Below are 25,674 nucleotides of genomic sequence, written 5' to 3' on the forward strand. Positions count from 1 at the left end.
AACTTAATGGTTTGAGAATTACGTACATATCACCTTAGCATTAAGTAAATGAACGTAATGCTAAGTATGCTGAGCTTACTCACTTTTTTCACAGTAAACTAAACACTTTTCACAGTGTATGGACCCTATAGAATATGTTGGGTATGTTACTGTTAAATTGATGATTGATTAATTGATCATTATCCTTTAAATCAGTATACTATTGATGGTCGATTAAGTGTTGACGTCTCTGTTGTGCTTGTTTTTGAGGTGCATATGACAATGTGTGGCAGATTTGACGAGAACATGAAACAAGTAGACATTAGTTTAGTAACTCCAGTACTGTGCTTGTAGAAACAAAATGAACAAAACCTTTATACACACATTTTTTTAGCTGTACATTCTAGGGGTGTAACGAAGTTGTAATTTGACACACATCTCGAACTCATAATATGACATCTTGAAAATGCATGTTAAAAGTGTAATTGCATATGGTGACATGGTATAAAAAATACATATCATGTAAGTCTGCTGTTGGTTAAAATGCTATATTTTGTTTAGACTTGGGGTGATGGTCTGGAATAGATTGTAAATTGATCCTGGTCCTCATTGCGCAAGACTGATGACATCACAGTACAACTATTCATAAGTCTGAAGGTTAATTCTTAATTATGCAAGACACATATGGTTTAGGGGTGTGACAAGTCGCTTATTCCACAAGATGAGACTCAAGATTGGGTTCACGAGAACAAGATTTTTATACTATTTTTAAGAAATCCTCAATGAAATATATGAATGGTAAATATAATGTATAATTCAACTGAATAAAAAAATCACAAAATACAAAAACTTTTTAGGTGTTTTTTAAATAAACGTGTAATAAAATGTATTTTACTTCTATTTTAATGAGTTCCATGCAGTCAATGACATGCTATTGTCAACTCACGAGACAACTTTTCACCTCAACGAGAATTCTTGTCACTATTTAATCTCACAAGATCTTGTAACGCGAGATCTCGCCACACCTCTAATATGCTTGTATTCTGTCATTGACTATATATAGATAGACCATTTTCACTGGTAAAGTCAGACATTTGTCATTATCAGATTCCCTGTTGCATCATTTTCAACGTTATATAGTCTACAGTACTTATACTGATGCTGACACTCTGTAAACATTTGTTCTCACTCAGAACACACACACATGCTGTCAATACAGGCGTTCACCAAATCTACAGAAAGCAGCACGTACAACTCTCTCAGTGTCAGCTATGAAAGAGTACATCATCTAAAATCCGTGGAGTTATCATACATCTAAAATGCTATATGGTAATTTAAATGATCCACACACTTTCAATTTGCTGAGTGCCACAAAAACACATATTTGGCAAATCATAATTACTACCTGTGTGGCATTAGAGGATGCACTAAGGTCTTATGAAGCAAAACGATCATTCTGTGCAACAAACTGAACATTATTTACAACTCTATTATCTGTTATTCACAACCTAGGCAAACGGTTCTGAGCACGCTCCCTGAGTTAGGCTTGACCATCCAACAAACCCAAGTGCTTCAGCTTATATGTGATTTCAGTCATAAGTCATTATTAGTCAATGCAGTGCATGATGAAATGTACATTTTTGGTTGAATTTGGATATCATTAAATACAGTAAGCTGACTCTTGGGTAAAATTAGCTCAATATCTCGAATCATATTGTTTACATTAGCAATGCACATTCTGTTTTATTACACCCCATATATTAGCACATACAGTTAACTGTTTTGTACTACTTGGTTTACCCTCGAGGTGTCAATTCTAAGCCGATCTGTTGTTTTACAGAAAAATAAGGGTGATAGATCAACAAACTAGGGCTTTACAATATATTGTTTCTGCATCGATATTGCTATGTGATCATTCGCAATAGTCACATCACGAGGATACACAGTGTTGAGTCTGGATTATAAACATCATTTCACAAATGTTTTTTGGGGCCTGTGACTGTGGGTTTTAAAAGCATTCAGGGCTAAGAAATTGTACCCTTTGTAATTTAGATAATTCAGTTGTTATTAATTTTTCAAACATAGACTCTGCAGTATTATTTTACATTTGATTATTTAATTATACTTCTGAATTCAGATAGACTCATCGTAAAACAATAAAATGCTGTTTAAATCATTTTTATCTTTTTTTTTTTAAATTTATCTACGCTTGTCATTCCAATCCGTCTAAAATGATGAATTTTTTCTAAATAGTTATCCAACTCATCTAGTGAAATTGTATTAATATCGAAATATATATCGCAGAATAAAAAAAACCTAAATGTTAGATTTTTTCAATATCATGCAGCCCTACAACAACCACTAGACAACAGTCTAACCACTGTAAAAACAAAAGGTTTCAGCATTGATGAGCGCTAGCGTGAAAGGATTTAACCCTATTTAAATTAATTTAAAAGCATCTTTATTGCTCATTTTAAAAATGCACAGACAAAAGGCAAGAATAAATCGTTGTAGCGTGCATGTGTCAAGTGCCCGTGTTCATGCAAGCTTTCAGATAGAGTATACTTTGGAAGGCTGGGCTTTCAACAGCATGCATGTTAATGTAGTATACTTTGGACAGTTTGGTTTCAGTTGAAGGATTTTGATGACGCCAAGTTAAATTGGGTTTGCACGTGTCATAATGCAAGCGTGGAGTTTCGACAGAGTTTGCATTGTTGAAAAATGGTGATTTAGTGCAGCATAAACATGTCACCTCATCCGCAACCTGGATTAGAAGAAATGCATTTTCATTGGCTGATGCACTTGACTAAATAAATTCTCTTCTGCTGCTTGATGAAAATGTGTAAGAAATCACAGTGATGATGTTTCAAACAAAAATATATATAGCACTTAGCTTTCCAAAGCACACACAAAAGACGACTCTTGGTTTTATTTTTCAGTGAGTGGCAGAAAAAGCAAAATGGTCCACATTAGGTCTTTATTAGGAGCTGAGATTGAGCCTAGACCAGAGCAATAACCTTTTCCTGCGCTGTAAACATGGCCTCTCTTTCACCTGCTGTTTAGAAATTGGTTGTACATGAGACTGGGGGGAAATGTCAACACTCCGGCGGAGGGCAAGGCACGGCTGCGTAGCACAGCTGCCGTAGTCCTAAATCATCCTCGCTGTGTCGTTCATTTATTTAGCAGCAACAGAAAGGTCAAGCAGTATGCTTAGTTATTTAATGCAAAGACGTCAAATTATAGCCACTGTGTAATTTCCAATCTCGTCCCTCCACTCAGTCTCTTTTGCTTAGCAGAGATGTGTTTGCTCAGTGGGGGAAGGTGGGGAATGGCGTTATGGTAGCCCACCCCCCTCCCTCCTCCTCTTCTTCCAGCCGTTGCCCCAGTGGAATCGGGTTGGAGGCATTATCTGCTGAAGGTCCTTGAAAACACAGTTGCTGGAGCTCTCTTTCGGTAATAACCCAGCAGACCCCTCTCCCTGCGCAGTTTTGGAGAGTTCTGCCGCTCTGCTTTGATAAGGCTGAATTGAATCACATGTTTGAGGCATGTTAGTTGATTTTGTCAGTGCTGCAGTGGAGAACGGGCATGGATGTCATCATGTTTTTGAAGATGGCTGCTTTAAAGTGCCTTGCTTTATACAAGTGTAACTGCATTGTAATTGCAAAATGTTTTTTTATTGTTTGATTAAATGTTGTTAAATGTAAGTTTTTTTTTGTTGTTTGTGGGTAGGGATGATTATAATCTGATGAATCATCATAGTTTTACGGTTATCGTGGTTATTATGCATTCATTAATTTAAAAACATTACTTGTTTAGAAAATCACATGAAAACTCTTTATATTTTAAAGTGTGTTTTTTTTTTTTGCTGCTCAGTAACCAAATAATACAGCACAAAATAATAATAGAAAAACAAATAATAGTCCATTTCTGTTTTGATTTTTAAAAGAAGTGAAAAGTTTTTGGCATTTAAACAAGTAAAAAATTTACAGTAAAAATAAATAATCAATCAGTCAATCAATAAATAAACATAATAATAAATAAATAAATGTAAATAAATGTAAGTCTAAGCATCATATTAGCTAAGTATTTCCCTTTTAAAGAGAACAAATGTAGTGAAAGACCTCTGTCTGAAAGGCACTTTTGATCAACTATAATACAAAATTCTTTACTATTTTCCTTTTGTATACTTTTCTCTTTAGAGAAGGAATGTGTATACCATACGAAGTATGAAGCTGACCAGTCAGTTCTTGTCATGTGACTCGCTGTGAGCTCACTCGCGGCATTCTTTCAACTCGGTGTGCCTGGAAAACGTCTGCACGTTGCTGCCAGTATGAGCACATAAGCCATGCACTCCATTGTGAATAACGAACTTGTATGTAAAAAGACAGGAAATGTGAACGACATTTAGTTAACAGCCTCAGCCATAGTTAAATCAGCTTTCAATCCAGTGTTTGTGCATATTACCCTCGGTGTACAAATTCGGAACTTAAACTAGCGCACAGTTGGCATAACTTTTAGTTGCAGCAGTTTTGTTCTGTGCAGAAATGCAGTGTTGAAGCCTTTATAACCATGACGAATTAAAGCACAGCTAATAGGGAAATTGGTTAATCATTGCATCCCTAATAGTGGGGCTATAGTAGTTGTTTAGTTTATAGTTTTTCACAGCCTTTATACTTTTATACCAAGTAATATGGCAATATTGCTTTTATTATATAAAAGACAATTATTTTTACCCTCTCTTTTATAGAAATATTTTTACAAATGCTTACTATTATTGTATAAAAACATCATAAATTGAAAAATCACAATTTATAAATGTTATGGTTGTTTTACTCTAAAATCTATATATATATTTAAGGATCATTAGCTGATCACACTTAAGACTTTATGTACTGAAAACATGCAGCACTTGAAATCCCAGACATTATGACCGCACAAAGCCATATTGTGGTGTGGGCATATGTATGCATGCGTTTAGTTTAGCGGTCAGTCGCTGCAGCCTTATTGCAATCAGATTTGATTTGGGCGGCTTAAGTAGACACAAAGCCTGTGCTGGATTAAACCCTACTAAATGTTAAATCCTTTTATATTTGTCTAGTGACACACAATATGTAAAACCGGCCACCCTTGGAGTGGGTATTAAAAGCGGCGAGAAGCCAACGGAAAAAGAGAGAGTGTAATCAAGGGAGAGAACTGAAACAAGACAATAATTGCTTTTGGGGGCTTGAGAGACTCGTCCATGTGCACGTATGACACTAGATAAGAGGAAATAATATTGAAAGCCAACACGGAGATCACCCTCATACTTTTTCTGCCTGCAAACCATTTTACAGCAAGCTTAGCATGCATTCATTACGATGCCTGAAAACTCGTCGTCGGAGAGATGGAGAGCGCTTGTGATGTAGGAAGGAAGGGAAAGGAGAAGAGGAGCGAGCGGACTGTGATATGGATGGGGAGGGAGAGATAGAGAGGCATTTGTATTGCAGACAGGGCCGCTCGGATGGAAGGAAGAGTAAAGCAGCTGAATCGATCAAGCCTTTGAGTGGCGTTCTCGTGTCCAGGCTCCCTGTAGCTTTGCGGATATTCGCTACACAGAGGCAGCTTATGGATCCAGCCGGGAGATTATACACACATGAGATCAATACTCAGGCCCTCTGCGAGCTGGCCGGGGCCGTCTGCAGTCCGTCTTTACAACCCAGAGTCGCACCAATGTCCTTGTACTGTGACGGCAATTTGTCTCCCTGACTGCCATTTGGCTTTTAAATGGAGAGCTCATCAAGCGGGATTGGCCGGATGAGCACCACTCCCACCCGTGTGATGAGAATGCTGACAATAAAGAGAGGTGAATGTCCACAGTGGGCTCAGTCGACGGTCGGGGTGGGCTTTATGGTGCTAATTATAGCGCTTTTTCCCAAATCCAGCAAACCGCCTACTAAGACAGCATTTTCAGGTGTGCTCCTAATTCAGACTCTGGTCAGAAGTTTGTGGCAAGGTTATTGGCCACAAATTAGAACCACGTATCAATTATTGGTTGATATTAAGAATTTTCTTTTGGTTATATGGCTGTAGATCCTAAATATGATTATTGGATTACAGAAATTAATATAATTATAAAAATAGAGGTTAAGTAAGCTTGTCATCAGTCATAAGTACATCGACATATGGTGTGGCATGGCTCCGGGTGTACAGAGTTCGAATCCCGGCTCATCAACCTATCTCGATCCTACCCCCCTTTCACTCCCGCCTCACTTTGTCAACCTACTGTCCTGTCAAAAGGGAAAAATGCAAAAAATAAATCTTAAGAGAAAAATTTGTGACATTTATATCATCATAGAATACCAGTAGTAGCACTAATGTCAGTTACAAAATAGAATGTTATAATAGTTTATGATTATTATTATAATTAATTATTTTGTATTATTATTTTTAGCAAAAAAACAGAAATAAAACATTTATTATTATTATTGATAATAATAAAAAATAATAATAATAATTATTATTATTATATTTATTATATTTTATTCATTTATTTTTATGTGATTATTATTATTATTATTATAGTTTAGTATTTATTCATTTTAATGTAATTATTTATAACAATAATTGTTATTGTTTTATAATTATTGTATTAGATTTTATTCATTTTGATGTGATTGTTATTATATTTATTATGTATTATTTTTCATTTCAATGTAATTCTTAATAATAATTATTATAGTTATTATATTTATTTATTAATTTTGGTGTGATTTTTTTTATTATTATTATTATGATTATTATTATATTTATTTATTTTGATGTGATTATTATTATTATTATTATTATTTAGTATTCATTCATTTTGATTAGTTATTAATAATAATATTAATTATTGCTGTTTTTGTTTTTCATTTTAATGTAATTAATAATAATAATAATAGTAATAATAATAATAATAATCATATTTATTCAATTCTATGAGATATTATTATTATTATTATTATTATTTAATTATTCATTTTGATGTAATAATTATAATAATAGTATTATTTATTTATTATATTATGTTATGCATTTTGATAATAATATTATTATTATTACATCATATATTTATTATTGATTCATTTTGATGTTGTAAATATTATTATTATTATTATTATCATTGTTATTATTATTATTATTTAATAATTCATTTTTATGTAAATTATTATTATGTTTATTATATTGCTTTATTTTGATGTGATTATTATTGTTATTATTATAATTATGTTATGTTTATTATTTATGCAATTTAACGTGATTATTATTAATATGTATAATAGTATATTATTTATTATTTATTCATTTTGATGTTGTTATAATTATTACATTTATTATTCCTTTTAACATGATTATTATTATTATTATTGTTGTTGTTGTTGTTGTTGTTGTTGTTATTGTTATTACTATTATTATGTTTCAGCATATATAACATTTTATTTCTAGTTTTATTCCAATAAAGCATGTTGCTGTAGGTTTAAAGTCTGTATTGTGGTTATCGCTGCAACAAAAAGCCATTCACACATCACATTAGTCATACTATTTGTGTGAATTTACTGTCTGTGTGTAACATTGAAGTTCAGTCACATTTGAGATTCCTTAAGCAGTAGACAAGACGCCTCACTAGGGTTTGGAACAGAGCTTATGTTTGAGGTTATGACTGAGGGTGGAGGTCTAGATGTCGAATTTCCGACAGGCATGAAAGTTCCTGGATGACTACGTCCCTGAAGATGGCCTCTATTTCTCTCTCCTGGCTGCCCGTGGGTGTCTGGACAGCTGTCACCTAATTACAGAGCCACCCAACGACTGCAGTATTTTCCGTGAAGCTGAGATCTCCACCGGGAGCCTTGAACACACTGTCCTCACCTCTACACAGAGCTGTGTGGTTCCTTGTCAGCTCACTAATGTCATTTCAAGACCTGTTCTTTGTCTGCCTGCAATTTTGTCTGATTAGCAGCTCGGTGTATGTTTCATGTTTGTCAGCGGATACAGTAGAGAGAGGTTATAGAAACACTAACAGGCGAACAAAGCTTCAGATCTTTCCCTGGAACAGAGTCAAGAATGAACACAATAGACTTGGTGGGGTGAAAAAGGACATGCAGCACCTTCGCGAAGAGCGTTCGGGCCATCGCTGAAATAACTTCTCCTCCTCCTGCGCCTGTTGTCAGGGGGAGAAACCAGGCTCTCTCTTGGCTTAGAGTCATGTATTATTCAGCGAGGTGAGACTAACAGCATTTGACCACCTGAGTGAGTCATCAAGCAGCAGTCTTCATCTCCCTGTTGCTCTTCTGAAGAGACAGCAACAGTATCACCCCATGTTGAGAGACAACTTTTCCATGCATGTCTTCGACTCTGCTTCCAGCTGTCTCAAGATTTAGACAGACAGAAAGAGAGATGGGGGATGAAAAGCAGGCGGAGGCAGAGCAGGCGACAAGGAGACCCTCAGATCCCCGTCTCGAAGGGGAGAACAGAAGCTTTGCTGTCTAAATCAAATCATTAAATGGCTTCAATTAAAAGGGACACATTTTACATTCATGTAGCATTTATTTTTCCCCTGAGGGTCGCTTATGTTAAGCGTTCTTGTGCCTGAAAGGTCATAATTTAGTTTGCGACCCTAGTATCTGGGTGGTGTTGCATGATACATTGGTTCCTTGTATAGCTGGCTTGTAATCTGCAAAGGGGGAATCTAACATAACAAATTATGAAGAAAAATAAATCTTATTTGATGATTCAATCAACTTTTTGTGCGTTTAGATGGAGCAACATTTACTACATAGAGGCCTACTTTACTGACAAGCAATGCAAAACCTGGTTCCAAAATGATTTAATTGGAATACAATGACGTTGAGATAATGAAAGCTTTTGCATTGGTTCTCGGTGAACTATGGCTCTCTGAAAATCTCACATATATTAAAGTTTTTAGTTCAAACTCACTTCGTAACTTCAGTTGAGCACTTTAAATAAATCCTTCAGTGAGATCATTTAGCAGTTTGATGATTATTAGTCACACTGAATCGATGAATGCACTTCAATCTTCTGTTTAGAATGTAACTTTATAGGGATTTCCTGGGTGCTTTTTTAGTGGGCTTTAGATACGTTTTCACAGAACCTTACTTTCTTGACAAGATGTGCATGACAGTTGCAGCTAGACATGGGACAGTATAAGTTTCTGTGGGTATGATAGCCTTGGATGAAAACATTATGATTTCACGGCTGAAAAATTAGTTCTTTTATAAAGTCTTAGTAAAAAACAATAACTTTTTCTCCCCATTGAACACAATAAACAGTAGTCAACATTTGAAGTGGACCCAAAAAGTGGATCAAAAAATGTCAAGATGAGAATGGGTGTTGTTGAATAGTTTTAGGACAACTTTGATAAAAGGTCCTTATCCACTTCAAATGTTGACTACTATGTTTCATTTGTGGAAACATTTAGAGTATTTCAGAACAGTAAACATGTCAGGCTAATTAATTTAAATAAATCATTAACTTCTGCTGTCTTCATTGATTTCAAAAACACAAATTTCTTTATAATACATTGGGAAAAAACAATAAAAATTCATATACCTTAGGAGCGGTATATAATTTTTTTTGTGGTTTAATACTTTGACTTTTCCATACCATGGTAAACTTTGAAACGGGTTATCTTCCCATGCCTAGTTACAGCTTGCTCAATCACATTTGCCATTTAATTTCAGTTAATCAGCCATCACAAGATCTACACAAAGCCTATTTCTGTTTTACCACGTTTGAGAATAACAATAATAATAGTGCACTCATATTAACCTTCATTTTGTATCTACAGAATCGTGAGAAAATCGTGATCCTTATTTTAGGCAAAAAAAAATCGTGATTCTCATTTTAGCCAGAACCGTGCAGCTCTACTTTAAATTTGAATTGACAATCTCGAAACCATCCCCATCATTCTCAGATGGAATGGAGGGCCAAGTCAAAGGTTACCACGAGCCAACTCTGCCCTGCGGGCCCTAGTTTGGGCATCTCTAAGCTAGATTATGCTTGTCACTTGTGACCGAATACACAAGTCCAATGTACATACATCCTCAACAGTTTAAATTCACTTAAGACTTTACTGACTGTTTTATGAGGAAAATAGCTAAGATGACTTGTGAAGGTATTTGTTTAAGAGATGGAACTGGAAAAGAAAGCTCTGCCTTTGAGAGGAGCGAATTATCCATCATATATTCTGCTTAAATAATGAAATGAACTGTATAAAAGCATGCAGGGAGTTTTCTGCAGCAGCTGTGAACTGAACCATTATAAACAGGGTAAATGAAACAAAGTGAAACTGCTGGAACAGGTTCAAAAGTGGTGGGCTGTTACATCATATCTCATTGTTTTAACTGACCCAAGTGAGTTGAATGTTACTGAATGTCAGAAGGTATGGACATCGCTATTGCATATGAGGCACATCATTAAAATAATATTGAATGAAATACCGAGTGGAGCTTAATAATTGTTTTTTATAACTAATTATTTTAAGCCCCAAAGTATTCAGTGTCATGATTTAGAGCCAGGAGTATTATGTTGATGTTTTTAGTTGTATTAGTCCTTCTGCTTGCCAGCCTTATTTTTTTAACCAGGAACAGAGTGATTTTTATGCTCTGTTTTTGGTATAATTATTCTCTTTTATAATGGAAATCTTGTATATAAACACATTTTGGCCATTAATTTATTATTGGCATAACATTAAACTTGCTTATCATGACTGCAAGAATTGGAATGTCTGTCATTTTGATATATGATCTTTAGGGTAAACATTGTTTTGTTTCTCTGCCTTGTTATATGATTGTGTATGTAAATACACTGTTACTGTTGGATAACTCGGCATGATGAGAGTGTCGAGCAAAAAACATTCACGTTAAGAAGTACAAACCATCCTATATTGTTAGGCTTTTGTTTGTTTCTTCGTCTTAAACCCCCATACGTCAAGTTTTATTCTTCCCAAAATAAAAGGCTTAAGTGTCACAGAAATTCTTCCTTTACAGCATTTCAAACAGTGTGCAGAGAAATCCCTACCAAGCCGATAGCTGGAAATAAAAGAGGCAGATCTATTCTGAAATTTCCCTCCGTGTAGCATTTTATGACAGGGAGACTGTAGAGGCTTTTGTGAAATCGAACCACCTGCCAATTACAAATTAGAAAGCTGCTACAGACTAAGTGTACCGCACTCGTCAAACAGCTTCTGTTCCCGGCCCAGAGGGAGTCCACATTTTTTTCTTGCCTGACTCCGAGGGCACAACCGCACAAGGTTTGATATAATTCGGACTGGAGGTATTAATCTCCTGCTATGAGATGGGGCCCAAAATTTGCAAGCTTGACAGAGTGGATATGGGAGAAGATCAGCATAAATGTGTGTGTGTTTGAAGCTGCAAGTCTCAGAAAGGGAAATGAGCAGCAGTGTAAATTGGATGAGCAGGGTTAAGACCGGCCTGTTCCTCCTGACATGGGGCATTGGTGCCAGATGAAGCACCTGAAGTGAAGCACTTCACAGTGCTATGTGACACGAGCAGCACAGGTCGGCGCTTCACCGCTTGTCTGTCATGTAGGAAGAGACTGGTGTGAATGCGACACATGGAGTGTGAAGTCAGCACCTAGTCTGAACCCCCTACCATTTTATTATTGCATTCCTCCGACTACTTTAATTTCAAGATAAGCACATCCACAGCAGTTGTCTGCCTGTAACAATGCTGCGCTGAGCGAAGGCATCACCTAACCAAAGGTTGTTTTTTTTTTTTCTTTATTTCTTTCTTTTACTATACCGCTGCCTCTCTCTCTCTCTGGAAGGAAACAGCTGAGCACATGTGAAATATGAACATTTTGCTTTAGCCTTTTTCTGTGTCTCAGCCTGCCTCCCTAGAGTGGATTAAAACAGCAACTGGATTGACACGAAAAGCAGGGCAGGTCTCTTTCATCGGTAAAGGTGTGTTTTAAATTAGCCACACTTCACCGGTTTAGAAGAATGGCTGAGTGAACAATAAGCCTCGCTGGAGAAGCTGGAGGATTGGATGAGTGCTACCCCTCTTCCCTTTCCGCATGAATATTCATGTTGCTAAGTGACGGATGACAATACATTAAGAAATAATAGCTGCAAACAGATCAACGCGTGCGCGTGTGTGAGCAAACAGGTGCGCGTGTGTGAGCGTGTGATGGACTATTTCTTTAGCTCAATAAATCTCAATCTAAGGATGAGGCCAGGCCGCTCCAGCGGAGTGGTCGATAATGGATCTGTGCTGTTTGCAAAGCCCCCACCTTTCTGTTCTCCTCGGGCCACTAAAAGAGAGAGCGAGAGAGTCAGGTAAAGAGACTAAGAGAGGGAGAGAACTGGGACCTGTGGCCTGTGGGAGGCATTTGGGAGTCCACAAAGCCTGTAGAACAGCACACATCCCTTCAAATCCCATACACCCTTCCCCCAGACAACCCCCCCACCCCTTTTCTCTGTCTCTTTTCCTTTTTTCTCAGCCTGCTCACTCTGATGGAGAGGGTCTTCTCTAAAAGCACAAAATGGCTGGAACGCAGCTGAACAGATTGGAGTCTTAAAGGTCCTCTCTCTAAGAGTACTGCACAAATTACAGCCTCACAACTCTCCACGGCCAGTGAGGACCATCATTATTGTAAAATATTAAACTCAATTTATTTTCCGAGGACCTTTTGTTTGGAAACGAGTTTCACAGACGGGTGGGAAAAGAAGCTTTCGGGTTGCTTTTAAAAACTGTTTTCTTTGCTGGATTTTGCAGCTAGGTTTAAGGCTATCTGCATATCACAATTGCTTTTTGTATCTGTCAAGTATGTTTCTTATTAAATTTCATGACAACAAACGCTGCCATCTTAAGTCGCAAAGAAAGGAATGTTAAAGTGCAGCAACATCTCATGGACAAGAGAGATTTATTGTCAGTAGTGCATAAAGCCCGGATCTCACAGAGGTACCTTTGGTTGGTCAGTTGGCCAAATCTGACCAACTCCAATCCAAATTCCATACAAAATGTGCACTTGCGCTATTCCTGTTTTAATTACTGAATGTTACTTAAACAATGTGACTGCACCTTCAGAAGTAGGCATGGTTCATAGATTTTACATTAGGTGTTGCCTATGCTATTGTTGTCTATTGGAAGGAATGTGTCAATAGAGCTGCCATTTTAGTACAGGGGTAGCGCTGAAATGAATGTGGGACCAAGGTGGAGTTGAGGACTGGCAATCAAGAGCCATTGATTTATAGACATATAGACATATAATTACGATCGGGGGTTTTCCCGGTGGTCAGTATGCAAATATTTTTACATCACTTTTCTATATCGATGGATAAGTGATCGCACAGGCATTGCCGACAAAGAGCATGTGTTTGTATGCATGGAAATGTAATATCCATTTATTTTATAAAACTAGACTAAGCCTGGGATTTATGCAAGTTGGTGTTCTTTTGCCTTATGGTCAATGCAGTAAGTCACTGTATTACCAGGAATAACATTAATTATTTGGCACAAATTTGTGACAATTTGTAACTAAATCTCACCTATGAAATGTTCTGCCTTTATGCTTTGCTTTCCTTGTTTGCTCGTTACTACACCTGTACACAAGCGCAAAAGACCAGCATCTTCAGATTGGCTTTAGTCTTGACAAGTGCGGTTGAAGGACTTTCGTCCTGGGAGCACTGTACCAATGTGGCGTCTGTATTGATGCATGCTCAAGGTCCGTATGTGATATCTGGTGTACATATCTTTGGGCTTGGTTGAGTTCATTTTCTGTTAATCAGTTTTTTGTTTGAATCGATTCCAATTATATTCAGCATTTTATATATTTTTTTTCATTTCAATTAATCTTATTGACTGTTAATGTAATTAAATGAAAGTGATTAAATCTGTGTTAATTGTAAAAACATAAATGCTTAAAGTGCAGATTTTTTTCTTTCAGTTTTATTGCTAAGAAATAAACTGAAATCACATCTACAGCTTCATTTACTCCAGGAAGCATTTTAAAGCAGACCTTTATAGCTCCAGTATTTTTTCTTAAGGCTCACAGCACAGATATCTATTGCCTTGTCAGTATGTAGGGAATCCATTTCCTCTAAATGAATCTACCAGCCGGGTTAAGAGACTATAAGCCGCAATTCTCAAAGGTAAATCCCTCTCAACACCGCCTGGGACGTTCTGAAACATGTCATCTCATTTCATTGAGATTTGTCTCTTTTGTTCTCCTGCCTCCCCTCCCCCTCCGTTGAAGGCGGTCAGTCATGGCGCTGATGGATAAATTCACTTACGTTATCTTGTAAATGAGAGGATGAGCGCAGGTAGAAACAGACAGGAAGAACTCAGCCCACCCCTCTAACACACAAGAAAGCCTTAGAAGACCTTGTGCAGACCAGCTCCAATAACAAGCCTTTACTGTCACACATGCAACCCACTCAAAATGGCCCCCTTTGCATTCTTAACACCATCACCCCCCCCTCTCTCAACCCACCCAAATGAACGGTGTACAATGTGCTCAGCCTATTAAATATCTTTATTCCGCCTGCTGCATTGAACAGATAAACGCAACAAGATCAATAACGGCACCAGGCAAAACAAATAAATAAAAGATGATGTGCACTAAGAGGGCTGGAACAGAATCACTCTCCTTTTGTTAGTAGTAGCTTTTAGCCTCCTCAGCCCACGCTATGTGAATTCATCCCTGGAATACTGAAGCGTTCAGATAAACATTTATCTCCATGCAGTTTTCGCACTACAGAGACACAAAGACTTCTAGCATCTCCAGATCTGTGCATAAAGCAATGACACACACACACACAGACTGCAGTCCTCACCATAGTGCTAGAGTGTGTTTGTGCCACGCTCCAGGAGCTGTGTGTTCAGATATAGCTGCTGGGTAACTGTGAGGCTCGACCCCATCATCAACACACACGAGTGTTGCTTATGGATTTAGTGAGCTGGAGACAAGATGGTGGAGTCGCCCTGGCTTGTTAATGCATGACTTGTGTTTTAGCACGCGTTTTGGCCTTTGTTTATGAGCCAGGAAATGTGAATGAATCATGGCTTTAGGATGCTATTATGAATCTTGAATTCAGTTTTCTGATAAGCTTCATTTTTCCATCCTTAAATGTGGTTATATCTTTATTTCTTTTTAAAATTAGGTTTATGGCATCAAAGTTAATATTTGATCTCTGCTTTTGTAACTGTAAATTGCTTTCAAGTCAACATGAAATGGAATTTGTGATTTTACTTATTTGGAAAAGGTTTTTCGAAAGATGAAGATTCACTTACTAGACCTTTGCTGGTTATAAACAGGGTAACCAGGATTAGACCACCCTAATTAATGCTTTATCCCCCCTGAGGGACATCAAAACAAGATGTATCGGGGGGTCAACCCTTTATTAGTAAGAAATCGCTTTCTGTGATGTGATTTATATCGTAAATATTAATAGTTAAAAATGTATAATATAGATTACACATGTATACATTATACATTTGAGCCCCCTATAATGGTTTATACCATTGTGAATCCATAATCGCGCCAATCAGTGCTAGGACAAATATGATTCAGCGGTCTGAAACTAGCAGTTCTAGAGCACCGATGGACATCTTAGGTATTTACATTTTAGGTAAAGACGTTTCTTGTAAAATATGTAGCCTAAAAAAACATTAGACACATAATTTGTATAGTTTGATCGACAGTAACCTCTAAAATAGTCACTAAATATCCTTCAAAACATGTTAAACAATTTTAATTTTATTTATAAATGAGATGTAATTTAAATACATTCATAAATGTATTAAGCATGTATTACTGATAAAATGATAAGTTGATCTCCCTGATCGCCAATGAATAATTTGCACTCTGGATATAAAGTTTCTTTCTCCTGTTAAACACAAAAGATATTTTGAATGAGGCTGTAAACCTGTATTCATCGACTTCCAATAGTAGGAAAGCCAAGCTAACTTTCTAGCTTTCTTCAAAATATCTATTGCGTTTAACAGAAAAAAGAAACTCAAACTCAGCTCAAACAGTAAATCATGTCAATGTTCATTTTTTGGTGAACTTTCCCTTTAAGTGAGATCTGTAAGGTGATTAGATGTTAAAAGGTGGGAGGGATTAACACAGATGTAACTGATTTTAATACAAAAGCAAGCTAGCTGGTTGTAAGTAGGGCCAGACAGAATCTGCGGACATGTTTTGCTGTTTTTGCTCAGAATATTGTGTAAAATCTGCAGATTTATGCTGAATGATTTTGAGTGTATCGCAACTAAAAACCTAAATATGTTAAATAAAAATAATAGCTTTTTAACTTTTATTTAATGGGTCACACTTTACAATAAGGTTCATTAGTTAATGTTAAGTAATGCATTTACTAACATGAACAAACAATGAACAATACATTTACTACTGTATTTATTCATGTTAGTAAATGCATTAACTAATGAACCTTATTGTAAAGTGTTACCATTTTATGTTTACAATGCAAATCCTATTAAATCCATTAATTTGGTAAACAAAGCAAGTCTCTCATATAATATATCTACCGTACATCTACTAAAAGACTAAAATGATCTTTCTATCTTCTAAATTATCTATTAAAATTATTACTTTAAAAACTGTATTGTACAGGGATCATACGGTCATTTTGAAATGGCATTTTCCCGGCCTGGAATTTTTTTTTGGAAAAACGGAAATACCCACAAAGTTTTGTAAAAGTGATGGAAATTAGTTGAACAAATATCTGTATACTTGAATATAGGTTAGTTATCGTTACTTCTTTTCTGTCTTTGGCCAAAAACATGCTCTCACATCATTAGTGCTGTGTAAGCATTATCTAAATCAATTTCACATAGATATAAACATTTATTTAAACTAAATAGATTGTTGCGTGTTTTATGATATGCTGTAATACATTTGAATGTGCATTGTTTTCCTTACCAAGTGTACGTAGACTTTACATGAAACATTAGGTCATGAAAATGTACTTAATTCTTAGAAAAGTCATGAAATTTTAGTAATAAAAATGTGTATAAACTCTGATAGTAAGTGAATCATATAAATGTTTTCATATTAGTAATATTACTGAAATTAATTAAAAAACTGAATGAATATAAATTTAGCCACATTTACAAACAACTAAATAAAAAGACTTTGATGATGGAATAAAAATCTGCGTGTTTCTGCAATGGCAGATTCCGTGTGGGCCTAGCTATAAGTTAACGTAATCTAATTGACCGGATGACCTAGCTGATGTCATCAGGAAGGAAACATCATTTTACCCAAGGAGCATTATATTGTTTTAATAAAACATCGTAGAATGTCTAGAAATGTCTAAATAAACAAATAGAGTCCGTTTTGATTTCATGTTGATGTGAAACCACAGCGACCTCTTCACCTCATCTGAAGCTGAACCGCACATGTCTAGGTAACACAAATTCCAGCTTGGATTCCAGTGTAAAATGGATTTGTAGTGTGAAATGGCAGTGTAATGTAATGAGTGTGTTGAATGGAGCAGTGGCTGGCACCTCAGAGTCTGACGGAGGGTGATCCAAGCAGCCGAGCACAGCCCCCCTTGTGTTCTCAACACATTTGAACTATCAAAGAATGCTTGTCTTCAAACTGGAGGCTCATTCTTCTGTGTAAATAAGATTCTTATCTAGCAAACAGCTCCGAACACTCCCTTTCTTTCAAACAGATATCGTTTTTTCCCCCCCCTCACGTAACTTGCAATAATTTTGATGTCTGTTCAGCACGGCACTGAAGTATTTTCCATTTCAAGAGCGCCTCAGATTGTCTCTCTGCGGAGAAGCGGGTGGAACAAGAGGGTGATCTTTTCATCCCCCGCACTCTACAAATGTTTGGCAGATTGACCGCAGAGGAAGGAAGTATGTGTGTGCGTGTATGTGTGTGTCTCCTTAGCTAAAGCTGCTTTCTCTTGTTGGGGCTGTGCTGTGTGAATGTTTTTGTTAAGGAGATGAAGGTCGTGACCTGGCCATACCACCAGTCACATTTGATTTAAACACAGAAGCCCTCTTCTCAGGTTCAGAGGAGGAAAAGTTTCATCATTTTTGCGTAATTTAGGATAGGTTTTGCATCGTATCAGCTCAGCATTGTCTCGATCATTGTGTTTTCCTTCTCTACACAAACCCCTGCCATCACATAATTGTGTTGGAACAATACCGGCCTTCTTTCTCGGACTCCCCTTGATGTTTGTTCTGGAAAGGGCGGACTGTCCTGCGTCCAAAAGCCCTTTAATCCTATTACTCACATTCCAGTTGTGTTTTACAAAGAGAAACCGATTCTGCGCAGGTTTGAGAAATTAAGATAATTGAGATCATCTTATGTGACGGTCTACATAATGAGTCTAACACTTTTTGTTTGGCTTTTTTCACAGATTGTGTGTACATAGAGAGCCGACGGCCGAACACTCCCTACTTCATCTGTAGCATTCAGGACTTCAAGCTGGTGAGTTGAGACTTTTTATCCTTCCCTTCATCTGTCCAGATCAAGGCTCGCTCTCCGCCAGGCTCTTATGTAACAGTGTTACCGTTGTGCTTCGCTTTTTGTTTCACATCTTTTTCTATACGTCAAAAGCAGGATCAAACGTGGGGGTCTGCTCAGGGTAATTGGCTTGATTCATTTCAGCAGAGATGGCGAAAGTACACACATCCTTTACTCAAGTAGAAGTACAGATACTCATGCTTCAAAACGACTGGTAAAAGTTGAAGTACTGATTACACGTTGCACACCAAGCAGCATGGCCTTAAAAATGTACTTAAGTAAAAAGTGCCCATTACTACTACAAGTTTTATTTTCACTAGGTAGGTAAATATTCGGTTTTCCCCACAGTCCAAAGACTTGCAGTATGAGTGAATAGATAAGCTTAATGGGCTATATGCACACAGACTTTTAATTTTCAGCCAGGCAGCCCAAGGGCTTTAAGTGATCTGTCTTTCCATTACAAAATTGTCACGTTTAAGATCTATTTTTTTTTTTGTTGAAAAATCAGCGATCTTCACTGCTGGTTAGATAAGCGATATGAAGTAGATCTCCGATCAGACAAGAAGCACTAGATTAAATTTCCCCCGCCATCTCTTTAAAATATGACAGTTTATCTTACCCCAGTATGCTGAAGTCTATTGAACTGAATGTATTTTCATTACATTACAACATCGATGCTGTAAAAACAACCTTGTGAAATTGAGAATAGTCACATTAAGCCTATCGTTGGCTTTAAAATTGTAGCTGTGCATAGAGCCCATTGGCCATAGTGTATAAGTGCATGTGTCAATGTGAGAGTGTATGGGTGGTTCCCATCACTGGGTTGCGCTGGAAGAGCATCCGTGGTGTTTTTTCTTGGGTAATTTGGATATTTTATTTAATGATAAACCTTAATTCTGTTAATACATTTGTTCTATGTTAAAAGCAACACACAGTTGTGACTACAACCTACAAAACATCTGCATGAGGTTTCTTTAATGTGATTAATTCAGGATCTTTTGCATTATATTTTTTTTCATAAATTGACCAGGGTAGTTACTACTTACATTGGCGCAGTAGGTAGTGCTGTCGCCTCACAGCAAGAAGGTCGCTGGTTCTAGCCTCGGCTGGGTCAGTTGGTATTTTTGTGTGGAGTTTGGATGTTCTCCCTGCGTTTGCGTGAGTTTCATCCGGGTGCTCCGGTTTCCCCCACACTCCAAACACATGTGGTACAGGTGAATTGGGTAGACTAAATTGTCCATAGTATGAGTGTAAATGAGATGTTTTCCAGAGATGGGTTGCGGCTGGAAGGGCATCCGCTATGTAAAAACCTGCTAGATAAGTGGCGACCCCAGATTAATAAAGGGGTCAAGCCGAAAAGAAAATGAATGAATGAATAAATGAGTTACTTTTGTTGTAACTAAAGTACAGTAAGGAAGTATTTGCACTTGTGTACTTCTCATCTCTGTATTTCAGTACACGTTTGCATCGAGATGGCCGTTTGTATTTGAAGAGGTGTGTTGAGAATTGCTATTCATATCTTCAGGTTTTCCAGTACACTCATTTACCCAGGCTTATGGATGTTTTTTGTAAATGAAATGTGCTGACAGTTGGCTTTTTTTTTTTAGTTTTAATGCCTGTGCTTTTTACTCTATAGGAAGATCAGCATGCAACACACTGAGATTTACAAGTTTAATTAGCTTGTGTGAAGCCGAGCACCAGATATTCTCTACAAAGCCTCGTCTAGCTCACACATGTTTACATTGTAGCGCCAGCTTGGTTTTACATGCCTTTAATTGATCAATTAAAAAAAAAGCGAGAGAAACTAAAAGAGAAACTCCTGTTGTGGATTTTAGTTTTCGCTACTTGATCCGCTCTTCCCCGACGCTTTTTATATAGATTATTAATCAGCTACTTAAAAAGCTGGAATCTTCAAAGGACACGTCGATCAGAGAGCAAAACCACCTCAGATTCAATCCATTTTATTAGGCCAATATATTTGCCTGATTTATTTCCTCCAGCAACCACAGACAGCTGCGCTTTTTCCTTCCATGGGTGCCACATTTGATTGTCTCTGTGTTGAGATAACGTTATGTCACAAGCAAATAAGCACATTATGGCTTTTCTGATGGCTACTTCCCCACAGCAGGAGACAATTAGCCGAGAGGTCCTTCGGCTTGCCCTCCCCCCTGTAGAGAGTGTGTGGAGGAAGACCCATGAGGCTTTGTTAATGGTACTGAACGGCTAAGGTGCTGATGGGAGGGGGTGGACACTGGGCAGGCTGGCTTATGACAGCCGCAGGAGAAGCGAGGGGGGGTTCAGGGCAGGCTGGATGAGTGAGAAGGATGTGCAGAGGAAAGGGAGGGTAGGCAGGGGAGAGCGTGCCAGAGCCCGGGCATTCAAGCAGCCTGTAATCGGATTGCTTGGAAGAGTGCTGAGGGCAGCACAATCCTGCTCTTGCCAAGAATAACATATAGTATGTTTTGTGATTATCTGCACCTTGATTAAGTGCAGATCTTGGGGTCTTTGTCTGATGGCTGTAAATGTCACGGGAGAAGACAAGGCTTTACTGGCTCTCATCTCTATCTTTTACCGCCTCAATCTAATTAGTCAGTGCTCATCCAAGTTGTTGGCGGTGAAGTGGATTGGATGCTGGTTGACCTTTTAATTGCACGGAATGGGTGGACAACTAGTCAGTTGGACAATATCTATTATAATTAGGCATTAATCGAAAGCAATTGACTTGCGCATTTTGTCAGTAATGCCAGTTCTAGTAAACCTTCAGCATGTGCATTCAGATGGAGCAGTATTTAGTACACTGACAAGTTACATAAAGCTCTATTTTAAAATAAAAATTGTATTTAATCAGATTATTATGACATCGAGATCATTGTTTTGTCATAATAAGAGCATTGTAAATGTTCCATGTGAATTTACTACATATAATAACATGGTTTTACTCCAAAATCCCTTTAAAACTTAATCATTTTAGTGTTTGAAATGAAGCTGTATGTGAGATGTTTTTGTAAGCAGTTAAATATTCAGTTTATTCAGCAGCGGTTTGGTGATTTCCTGTGTTTTTTCATGTGTATCTGGAGTTCCAGTAAGCGTTGGAGATTTACTACAGATCACACCGTCCTTCCCAGATGAAATGTGCGTGACCATAATGGCTTTGCTCAATCACGTTTGCAATTTCATTTCAATTAATCACCCAGCTCTATTTATAATAATATAATATATATTAAATGTTGTATGTGCTCCGTTTTTAACACCTGGGTTTGTCCATCTTTACTCAGGTTTTGTTTAAAACTGTCTATTTTTTGGGGTATGATTACTGCACTATTTTTAAGTTTATCATGTGAAATATGACTCTTATATATAATAATATATATATAAACAAATTGCAAGCAAGAATAATTACAATAAAGCAAAAAGATTAGTGATTTATGATTTTCCCGGAGAGTCGAACAGTATTCAGGTACAGAAGTTTAATAATGAAGTGCAAAATAACACTGTATATTCTTCATTGTATTAATAATTCAGTAATTTTATTCTTCAGTAATTATTCAGTAATTTTATTCTTCATTAAAGTTATAATTATTGTTCTTTATTATGCCTGAATGCTTTTAACTCGTTTAAAAAGCTTTTATAACATGTGCAAGTGATAAAATTTCACTCAGTTATGGTTATACTTTGCAATGACTTCACAAGTTGCATGTATTTTCAAATATTTTAACCCAACTCAACATTGCATATCCTGCCATATTTTGCAGACACACATATTGTGATATCAAATCAATGCTGAAACGATATATATTGTGCAGCCCTAGTGGCAATGTTCAGTAGAAGCAAGTGCAATGGACATGCAGCTACAGCTCAGATGCTCACCTCTGAACGCTGGCTTTCACCCCCTCCTCTTAATTGGGATATGAGCATCTGTCCACTAAAACTGTGGAAAAACCTTGAGGTCAATTGAGCTGACCCCGCTCACCCCCCTCATTGATGTCCTTTCTCATGCATTCTCTCCCTTTCTTAGCTTTTAACGCTGGGTTGATTCATTCACTCCCATTGAGCATGGCCAAACGGGATTGCAAGCCATAACGGTAAATGAGAATATCGGAAAGGTTCCAATATTGGTAGATTTACAGAGTGGTTCTACATAATAAAGTGAATTCATTACACGCGTAACGATCATGGCTCTCTGGAGGATGGCTTTCTGTGGTCTTCCAGCACTGTGTTTCAGCTGTATTTTTGATGGTGTGCGTTCGAGAGCTTCTGTTTCATGCGGTGTCACGTGAGCCCTCTCTCTCAGCGACCCTCTTCTGCCGCGAGGTGAGGAAATTGCCTCGCTTCTGGCAAAACAACCTCATTAATATGGTTCTCCTCTAGTCTTAAGGGTTGAACAACGTCACCCCGTGTACTTTATCTAATGACCTGGGAATCCAGTTAGCACCACAGAGAAAACCTGCATGCTGCAATCAATCCCTCCACCCACTTTGAGCGATGAGATTGTGATGCGTATGTGTGTGTGTGTGTATGTGTGCTTTTAGATTGTATCTCAACACACACTCACAGATCTCCACACTGTCACAGAAATTTTTCCGCCCTTCACTCATTCCAAATTAGACCATTAATTGACACGCTTTTCACTCAACCTTTTCCTTTCCCCTTTCAATCATATTCATATTCTGAATGAGCCTCCTGCTTAAACAGGCTCAAAGATGTACAAAGACAGGTGCCTCCACCCTTGTTTGTGAGCGCACACGGTCGTCCCCTACACACACACACGCACTGTGATTAAAGCACAGCAGACTGAGCTCCCTCAGCTTGTGTAAACATTTCAGTAGTAAAGACAGAATAAAAGAGATTAACAGGGGTAAAAGAGGTTGGGAATATGGAGAGTTGCTGCCATGTGCGTCTCTTTCCGGCTGCCTAGCCATCTTTTACGTTCACACAAGCTGCACACATTTGTCTGATTAGACATGAAAGATCAGACTTTAAGTTTTAAGAGTTGTTTATTTATAGGTCACAGACGAAACATCCCGTTTTACGTCTAAATTAAGTTAAACCTACCAAAATGTTTTTATGCACAAGTAAGTGCACTGATGTCTATTAGGAATCATCTATTTTTTTCTTGTTCTGAGTTTGCCTGGCAAGATTGTTGGTTTAATATAGGGGTGTTCTGTAAATCGAGTATTATACAGTCTACATTTTTGAGGTTGGTTTGTGTTTTATAGGTGGATTGTTACAATCCCCTTTTTGTAGATGGAAATGCAGTGCTTCCCACACATAGACTTTACTTGCGCGGGCCGTTCAGGTATATTAACAGCTGCCCAAGTATATTTGGTGGTGACTCATGAAATTTGTGTCCGCCCAAGAAAGCCAAACATTCGCCATTGGTTAACCAGTGAAAAATCTTCTCCTGCTCTGCACGTTTCCTACTGCTAGCTCTTTGAGTGTGAGAACTGTCAACACTTGTACAATCATATGCTCTGTTGACACACAGAGATGCGCCTTTAGTGCCAAAATGCGTCTGACCGACTGATTTGTCAATCTCCTAAAATGTCCAGGAATTAGCTTTTGCTTTCACTTTCTAAAGTTGCTGTTATTCTTATGTGTTTTTGCATTGCCTTTTCGGAGCTGACTGCGCGCACACAGCCGCAAGAGACACACAAAATGATTTATCATTTAATAAATGACTTTAATAATCAAGATAAGCTTTACTATATACTCAGAGAGAACAAAAAGACTTCTATACTGGCTGCAAAATATATTGTACACCAATAGAAATGTTTAATCAACTAATTTGCCTCATTTAAATAATATTTTAATTATAATTTTTAGCAATATTGTCTACTTTTATTCCATTTTTCTGTTATTTATTTATCATTTTCTGTATATTTTAGGTTAATGAGGTTAACATATTACATGCATTCAATCTGGCTACCACCGCAAATATATTTCAAACCTGTGTGAAGCACTGTAATGAATGGGAAATATCACTATTATAACTGAACCATTTGTGTGTGTGTGTGTGTGTGTGTGTGTGTGTGTGTGTGTGTTACAAGCTGAAATGGCTAATGCCATAGTTATGTTGGCTTGAGAAAGCCAACATACTGTAATGCTACTTAAACTTATTCTTATTATTATTATTCCGGCTTCTGACCAAAAAAAAGCAATCGCTTCTCCTCCCAGGGCTTAGATGCTACAAGCCCCAAATTTGGTCAAAAGCTGTCTTTTGCTCAGGAGATGGTTGCTGTATGTCCTCATGCCGATAAGATTTGTAGTTTTTGAATTAAACATTTTTTTATTAAAAAATTGTATCGAGTATTTGGGGCATATAAAAAAGTATACCATCCTCAAATTTGGCCAAAAGATGTGTTTTAAATTGCAGATAATTATCATATTTATTTGGTGTAATTATAAATAACAGTTTTCCTATAAATATTTTTTTTTAATTAAATTTGTAAAATTCAGACTCAAAGCGTGTCAGAGTGTCCACGAGATGGCGCCAGAAGACTATTTTTGAGCCCTTTGTAATTTAGTAATGGCCCTTTAAGAGGCGGGGATATCCGTGCTGACTCCTCTACTTGTGATAATGAAAATGAAAGCCATGCGAACATTCACGTATATTATACAATAAACATATTGAATATAAAATCATTCTAACTTTATTTTTAATCTGTATTTTAACCCTCTAAAACAGCTATGTCCTTGCCACAAAACTAATAATCCATCTTCAAAACCTTCAATTTCTTTCCATTCGGTGCGGTCGGACCTGAACGTCTTTATACCGTTGTAATCACGTGTAAATTCTAACAAAGACAATGTTTGCACTTTTTAAATCACATTTTATTTATTGTGCAAAAATAAAACATCCAAACAGCATCATAACCAATAAAAACACACAGCAAAGAAAATGTATTTTAAAATAGTGAATATATATATATATACAAATATACAATGTATGAAGATTTTTTTATATCCCCTTAATATGCTCTGCTGTTGCTGCATCAATTTCTCTCTGTAACATCTGGATTGCAATTTACACTGCAATGTTCACAATTTATTATTATGGGGGGGAAATCCAAACAGTATTATAATGTTTTAAAGCAAAAATGTTAAGAACAATTATTTACAAACAGTGAAAATAAAGTGTGTGTGTATACATATATATACATACAGTTGAAGTCAGAATTATTAGCTCCTCTG

The 25,674-nt window shown here is 37.0% G+C and overlaps 1 protein-coding gene across 13 annotated transcripts in view; it reads left to right on the forward strand.

Annotated features, from left to right (window-relative positions):
- rerea (arginine-glutamic acid dipeptide (RE) repeats a) overlaps positions 1–25,674 on the forward strand; it is a 242,115-nt gene that overhangs the window by 131,539 nt on the left and 84,902 nt on the right. For all 13 annotated transcript variants that reach the window (XR_015523491.1, XM_087307030.1, XM_087307036.1 and 10 more), the window contains one exon: positions 18,377–18,447. Coding sequence is in view for 12 of the 13 variants with exons in the window: in XM_087307030.1 (XP_087163156.1) it covers positions 18,377–18,447 (71 nt within the window). In the remaining variant the exon portion in view is untranslated. The remainder of the gene's footprint in view (positions 1–18,376; positions 18,448–25,674) is intronic.

Source organism: Danio rerio, chromosome 23 (genome assembly GCF_052040795.2).
Source record: "Danio rerio strain M-AB ecotype USA chromosome 23, GRCz13ab, whole genome shotgun sequence".
Classification (NCBI taxonomy): Eukaryota; Metazoa; Chordata; class Actinopteri; order Cypriniformes; family Danionidae; genus Danio; species Danio rerio.